Source organism: Nuphar pumila, chromosome 3 (genome assembly GCF_984573655.1).
Source record: "Nuphar pumila chromosome 3, dmNupPumi1.hap1.1, whole genome shotgun sequence".
Classification (NCBI taxonomy): domain Eukaryota; kingdom Viridiplantae; phylum Streptophyta; class Magnoliopsida; order Nymphaeales; family Nymphaeaceae; genus Nuphar; species Nuphar pumila.
The window spans coordinates 42,131,834-42,139,980 of record NC_143251.1 but is presented as its reverse complement, the minus strand read 5'-3'; the positions used below and the strand labels follow the sequence as shown (position 1 = coordinate 42,139,980).

The window sequence follows — 8,147 nt, the reverse complement described above, 5'->3', positions numbered from 1 at the left end:
GATTTTGAAACAAGTTTGAAAATATCTTTAAAGAAGTGGTTCAGAATCTGAACTTGATTTGAAAAAAACTGGAATTTGAATCTAGATTTGGAATTGGAAGTGAATTTGAGATTTTGAAAAGGAAATTTGAAATTTGGAAGTTTGAAATTGTAACTGAGATCAAAGATTGAAAATAGATTAAAATTTGAATTGAAGAAGGAAGATTTGAAATTAAAAATGAAATTTGGAAAAGAGTGAAATTTGAAAAATAGAGACTGATTTTGGAATTTTGAGATTGATAAATCAGAATTTTGAAATAGAATCTTGAAATTGAGATTTAGAATTAAAGTCTAATTGAAATCTGGCTTTAAATTTTGGAATTTAAAATTGAACTTGGAATTTGGAAATGAAATCTGAAATTGAAAGATTTGAAATTAAGATTTGGAATTGATTTTGAAATCAGGATTTGAACTTGGAAATTTTGAATTGGTTTGGAATTTGAAATTTATCTTTAAAATTGGAAATGAATTTAGAAATTTAGAATTCTAAAATTGAAATTCAAGGAATGAATTTAGAAATTGAAGATTTAGAATTTTAAAATAAACCTTAAATTTTGAGATTGAGAATGGAATTTGAATTCAGACTTGGGATTTGAAATCAGGATTGAATTTGAAAACTGAATTGAATTTGAGAATCTTGAATTGATTTTGAAATTTGTCTTGAAATCAAGAAAACATTGATTTAGAAACTCAGAGTTAATCTCAAAATTTGATTTTGAGTTTCAAAATGAACTCAATTTAGAGTTGAATTGAAAATTAAACTCAGAGTTTGAAATTAGATAGAATTTGAAGATTTTGGCTTTCAAAATGGAAATAAAGAATTCGGACTTTAATATTTGAATTTGAGATGAATTTCAAAGTTAGAATATGAAATTCAGAAAATGTGAAGTTTAGAAATAAGAATTGAAAGTTGGAAAATAAGAATTTAAAATAAGATTCAAGATCGAGTTGGAAAGGTGAATTTGATTTTGTAAATAAAAGTTGAAAATGATTTTGAATTTAAAAATGAAAACTGTGTTTTTGAAAGTTTATTTCAAAATCACTTGGAATTTTGAAAATAATTCGAAAAAGAATGTGATTCTATCATGAATGATGAATGTTTTGAAATCTATTTAAAGATTGAAAATTAAAAGCAAATCTTATTCTTTAATAGAATTGAAATAAGATTAAATCAAAATACATTCATGATTATGGTCACAAACATATTATAATCTAATCTATATTTAAATTCTGATAAAAAATAAAATAAATTTTTGTGCCTTTATAGGATTTAAAATAAAATTAACTTTAAATATATCAATGACTATGGCCACAAATATATCTCAAGTTAATTTATATTTTAAATTCTGATAGAGGAAGAAAAGAATATTTAGAAAAATATGATGAAAATCAAATGTTATTCCATAAAAGAAAAAAATTCTAAGTATTGTTCACATTTTGACTATGACTATAAATGTGAATCATTTACTTAGGGTTATTTACCTCTTATTAGAAAGGTGCATGTGCCATTCGTGTTTCACCATTGTGGATTTTTGAAGTAAAGATAAAAAATGAAATGAGATGTTACAAGTAATTATGAGAACTATGCTCATACATTCTATTCTAAACTGAAAAGTAGAAATTCTCATTAATATCAAATTATTACAGCCTTAAATTGAAATTGAAAATATAGAATTCCTAATCTAGGAAAAGAAAACATCTTTCATGTTTTTCCTGTAAAATTAAAAAAATGCAAAATGTAGAGGAAAATGGAAAGTACCATGTCAGAACTAATCATATATATGATTATGCCTAGGCTAATGAAGAAGTGAATATGTAAAATGTACATGCAAATGCTTAAATGCTATATGCTTATGCTAAGTGAAAGGTCATTATGAAATAAAGGGTAGGGAGATGGGATGCAAACAATGATCAGTTGTGCATTAAAGCTTCTCCCTGAAGCTCTCCACCCATGTCTTTTGTTCCTTCAATCAGCTGCTAAGGAAGCACTAACCTGTGAATGAACACCAGCTTGGTAAGCGAGCATAGTTTGCAAGCTCAGCCTATCAAATGTAGCATTGGTCATGGCAATAATGGATTTCAAAAGGTCCACAAACTTTAACATACTGTTATCAAAATCAGTTGGGATGAGAGCATGAAAATCAAGCATGCGAACTTCTAGTAACCTTGGATAAACAACCTTTATGAATGCTAAACAGAAAAGTGTATGGTATATTTCAAGAGAGTCACAAAAACTTGGAAGGATATGAGACAACATTTGGAAACCCCCAATACTACGAAATTTAAGTGCAAATGTAGGAGAAGAAGAAAGGCCAACTTCCAGAAGTGTCATGACCCATCACATGCTAGCTGTGTGAACAACCTCATCAAGAAAATATGTAATTAATTTCCATGAAACAATGTTATGCCACTCTTCAAGCATCTCTTCTGATTTTATTATCACATGTAAATTAATAAGAGTTTCAAGTAACAGGTTCCTAACAATAATATATTTCCCCATAGTTTCTCGAGTAACCTGATGGTGTTGTGTCACTTTTGGTGGGTTAAACGTCATAACCACAAGCTTGACCACAAGTTCCAGTTCAGAAACAAAAGAAAAAAAAATCTTGTACTATAACTCCCAGTAAGACCACCAATTTTTCAAATACAAGAACTTCAACATCACCCTTCTGTAAGGTTACAAGTAAGTGTTGGACAAGGTTAATTTGGTGCAAGATTGCAAGATTATGATTTCTATACCAATGCATAGAAACTAGGCGCTCTAAAAAGAAAGACCTACAAGTGCAATTTGAATTGGAAAAAGAGTTGTAGCCCATACCACCCAGTCCAAGAGAACATGCTCAACCATGTCTATGTTTGACAACACTATACAGTTCGAAGTTTCCTTCTGCATATCAGCATTTTCAAGCTCTAAAATATTACTGAGTAAATCCTTTTGTTCCACAAAGTCTTCCAGATTACCATGAGAACCAATAGATGAAAAATCATCCATGGATTTTGTCATAGCACCACCATTATAGAGTACTTCAGAAGTTGTTATGCTATAGAATGACATGTTTTGAGTTTGTTGGGGCTTTTGTGTTTCATAAAATGAAGCCTCTCAAGCAGTAAAAAAAAAGAAGATATTAAGTGATTGCATGTAAAAAGATGCCATCCTACAACGCAGAAAAAGAGCAAGCAAGTGATCTCCTCGACATGCTTGCATGTCATGTACATTCTGAGGGTTCCGGTGGAGAGCAAAAGCAAGCAAAGAAGATCATTACCTGATTTTGATGCATTGAAAACCCTGAGCCCAGATATACCTCAAAAACATAAGCTGCTTAACAGCAAGATGAATGCTTTGCTAAACAACCAACCCACTAAACATACAAATGACTTGGTTTCACCAAGTTGAATCACATAAATGAACCCTATTGTGAATTGATCACCCAACAAGCACTGTTGTATATTCAGATTCACACAGCAAATTGATGCTCAGCATACCTATTTAACATTCATTTCTATAATCCAGCAGGGCAATCTTAGCAGATCGGCCTATCGAGGAATGCACTAAATCTAAGGTAAATCGAACCCACACAATCAATGCATCGATCTGATCTAAAATATGTAGCAGTTTACTTACATTAAATCAGCCTCAACAATCGATTTTACACAGTACAAAAATTTGGAGTGAGTGCTTAGTGAAATACTTTTGTAGATGTGGTAATGTGCTCACCCTTACTTATTTCAAACATGATTAAAACTGATTATCTCTTATTTTTGAAACATGACTATCCAAATGCTTCTAGATTCATATCAGATTCCCCTTTTGCAGAAATGCAACAGAACATACACAGGGGATCAAGATGCGGGTATGAAATTCATCAACAGACATGTATAAGAGATAGTGGTGTTGATGCCATGTTTGTTGTAGGTGGAATGTAATGGGTAAGTGCAAAGTGTGTTATGCATATGCGGATAAGATAAAAAAAATGTTATGCAGGACAATGAACCAATCGGCATCTATGTTGAACCAGGAGAGAAATTTTTGGGCACGTTGCCAGTAACCTTGCTAGACTAATGAAGGTCCAACTCTAGTATGCAGATGCAAAATGAAGAAAGAAAGGACGTTGATGCCTATGGATGTAAATGACTTAGCAGATGCAGGATGCAGAACATACACACGGTTAATGTTAATTTGATATGATTGATACAAGCATGATGTTGGATCAAAAGGCTAATAAGCATACGATAAAATGAAACCAAGCAAATACAATGTGTAGATGCAATCATGTTGGCGAAACTATATGAAACATAAGTCTAAAATTGCAACGAAGAACAATGCAAGCAGAGGCTGAATCAATGATATGCATGGGATACAAATATTCGGAAATGAAAAGGATGATACAAAGCATAACTATATGATGCAGTAGAGATCGAACAGAGAGATGACTCAATGCTTCAATAAACTAACTACAGAAATTGCACAGATAATGAAAAGCAGAAAAAATGAATTTACAAAAAGAAAGATGATCATCGGAGAAGAGGAGTCGGCATTCTATTGCAAAATGCAGAGGTTGATACTGCTATAGACAGATCAACACTGCATATTATGCATCAATGGAGCAAGGGCAGGAAGTCGATGCTATGAAAATCAATGTGAAAGAATGGGAAAGAGATAAATTCCAAGAAAATGAAAGGGAAGAGAGGATATAATTCTTACCTTTGCTTGGCAGAAGTTGAGAGCAAGGAGATAATCTCTCTGTGGGCTATCACTGGACCGAATCCCTTTTCTAATCAAGAAGGTAAGAGAAAAGAGAAAGGAGGAGAGGGGAAAGAAAGAAGAAAAGGGAACATGAAAGGAGGAAGGGAGAAAAGGGAGAGGCTTGCATGGATGAGAGGGGTGAAAACCGGATGAATTGATGGTCGACCCCTGCGGCTTCTTTTATAATAAGAAGCCGTTAGAAAAATTTTAACAGAGGTCCTTTAGGTTTTTAAAAATTTTCAAAATGATGGTTCTTTTTACAAGATTTTTCAAAAAAAGGTGATAAGGCCATTTTTTGAAATTCTTTTTCTTTTATATTTTTGAAGGGGAAGCCTGAGAAAAAGATGCGGGAAACACGAGGATTTTAAAAGATGGGATCCAAACGAGGTTTTTGAAAGGTTTTTATAAAATATTTGTTTTGAAATTTAAGGAATTTTTGAAACAAGGTTTTTGTGAAAATGTATGACTAATTTCAGAAATTGAGTTTCAAAATGGATCTGGATCTAAGATTTTGAGTAAATACCTGAGTTTGGATCTCAAATTGAGGGAAAGAGATGAGTGTATCCAAATGGATATTGGATCTGGGTGAAATGGCTGAGTCATTTTATATTTTTAGATTTTGAAAACAAGAGAATCGAGTTCAGAATTGGATTCAGATATCTGATGTGGGTTTGAGATTGGGTCTGATATGAAAATTAAATTTAGATTTTGGATCTTCAACCAGAAACTGAATCTGAGAATTGATTAAAAATTGACCCAATTGATCAGAAGTTGGGGGTCAGGGGCAAAAAGAAAATTTTTAAAATTTTAAAAAAAAATGTGGTGTTTGCACATGTCTATGCTAAGATCAAGAGTTATATAACTGATCCAAATAATAATTTTATTTGTTAGAATATGGTTTGTGGAGGTCACAGTGGTCGAGCACCTAGTGGTAGCCAGTCTCAATCTTTGTCTTCACGTAATGCTTCGATAGGTATATTATTTAAATAATTATATGATACATGTTCGAGCACCCAGTGGTAACTAGTCACACTCAGTGGTCGAGTACACACAATACCCTCTCAAAAGCAAATCATTCATAAAAAGCATTGGGTCCTGGCTTTTTGGATTTATAGCCCGAAGAAACCGCACTTGGCACGAAGACTTAATCGTGCATACCATACCCGACAGCATACGAGGAACCCTACTTTGGGGGCCTATGATACATGTTGCCTCGGGTAGAGGGACGACGCTCATGAGAATCGAACCTGCCGGTCTATCCGCCAAGGCCCCCACCCACCCACCCCACCCCCCCCCGCTCCGCCAACGCTCGGGGGCACTTGGGCCATGACTTAAAGGGAAGCAAGGAGACTCAATCAAGCCACTCGTAATTGAGGTATAAATGTGGCTTTACACGTAAGCCACCACAGTACAAAAAATATCAATCGTGACAGGACGTGAAAAGCGAGGCTTCACCCTAAACAACCCTATAGGTTTGAGGTGGTAGACTAAGAGAAACGAGGGTCGCATTAGGGAGGATGAAATGAAAGGATATTAAAGAGTGCGGATGGGAGCGCACTCTGCCAGTCTCTCCTCTTTTCTGGGATTGTGGGACTTCGCTCCAAGAACATACTGAAGAGAGAGAGAGAGAGAGAGAGATGGGGAGGGCTCCATGTTGCTCAAAAGTTGGGCTTCATAGGGGTCCATGGACTCCTAGAGAAGATGCACTGCTAACCAGATACATACAGGCCCATGGAGAAGGAAACTGGAGATCTCTACCCATGAAAGCAGGTTTCATTCTTCGCCCCGTGTGTATGTGTGTGTGTTACACCATCTTGCATGGTAACCATAGCTACCACCGCGGTGGTTACCCTTGTGGTCAGCGGGATCCTGTGTTAAGCTGAAGGCTCAGGATTGAATCCGGCTAGTGTATGTGTGCTGCTGTTGCTTTATCATGGTTGGAGAACGTAAGGCTGAGTGGTTGTGATATCAAACTAAAGTTTTTCTTAGCAGGAAGGTGACCCATTAACTGTGAGGTTTTCCCTCACCATAAAAAAAACATGGCAACTGCAGCTCAAAAGGACTCCAGACCCGACGCTTATTTAAAAGAAAAATCCATGGTGGATTTTGTTTCCTCCTTGTTGTGTTTTCATGGGCGTGGCTAGATCAGGTGCAATCACACGACACATTTTCGTTGTGCTGCTGCACCTGAGCACCCTCCATCTTTCCAGCCTGTCAGCTGTGGAGCCCAACAGCAGATTGTGGGTTTCCTTTTCTTTTCTTCAATTTGCCTAACTCTCTCTCTTTCCAGGACTGCTGAGATGCGGGAAGAGTTGCAGGCTGAGATGGATGAACTACCTCAGACCTGACATAAAGAGAGGGAACATCGGTTCAGATGAGGAGGAGCTCATCCTCAAACTACATTCCCTTCTGGGCAACAGGTGGTCTCTCATTGCGGGGAGGCTACCAGGTCGGACAGACAATGAGATCAAGAATTACTGGAACACCCATCTCAGCAAGAAGCTCAGAACTGAAGGCATAGATCCAAACACCCACAAGGCCTTCACCAACGCCCCTCCCCAACACAGTAACGAACTTCTCAACAGCACCAACGCCACCAACAGCAACAGCACAAGGAGCAATTATACTGGAAAGAACAATGACACTATTATTCAATCAGGCAGCATGAAGATCTATCTTCCTAAGGCTACTAGACTCACACCAAATGTCCCACCACCTTGGGTATATAAAAAACAAAAAATGTCTAATGAAGGGGATAGGCAGCATGGTGGTACCCATGATTTTGAGACCTTTGGTGAAGGCTGCTCAGGGTTTCCTCCCACTGTTTCCATCACTAGGTGCAATGGTGAATGTGAGTTTCCTTGGGAGTGTCATGACCTTTGCGTGAGTCCCATGCTTGACATCTTTCAGTTTGGGGATGTTTTGGGGGGGGGTGACCAAGTGAAGAATCAGGAACAGCTGCAAAATGTCTGTTGTTTGGAAGAGGAGACAGTTCTGTTGGATACTTTCATCCAATCTCTCTTGGAATGATGTGACGCTGATTGGACAATGACTTGTAGCCACGTGAGCCTCTTTTTTGACTTTTTCCTATTGTAGCCACGTGAGCCTCTTTTTTGATTTTTTCCTACTCTTAATGACCTTATTTAACTTTTAATAAGTCTTTGTTTCTTTTTCTCTCTATATATAAATGGAACATGCATATTAAGTTTTTATGAATTGTTTGTGTTTTTTATAAATTTTAACGGTACATGTGTACTCTATGCTTGTCTTTATTCGTACATTTGAAAGCCAGATAGATGCAGGAAAAGTAATGCAAATTGAAAAATTCATACTAATTTTTTGACCCTTTCAAATAAAGTGAAAGA

The 8,147-nt window shown here is 36.0% G+C and overlaps 1 protein-coding gene across 1 annotated transcript; it reads left to right on the top strand.

Moving 5' to 3' along the window:
* The first annotated feature begins 6,419 nt into the window (after nt 1-6,419).
* LOC149842713 (uncharacterized) lies at nt 6,420-7,812 on the top strand. Its single transcript, XM_090000721.1, has 2 exons — nt 6,420-6,552; nt 7,073-7,812. The coding sequence occupies exons 1-2, from the start codon at nt 6,420-6,422 to the stop codon at nt 7,810-7,812; spliced, it is 873 nt and encodes a 290-aa protein (XP_089856847.1).
* The last annotated feature ends 335 nt before the right edge of the window (nt 7,813-8,147 follow it).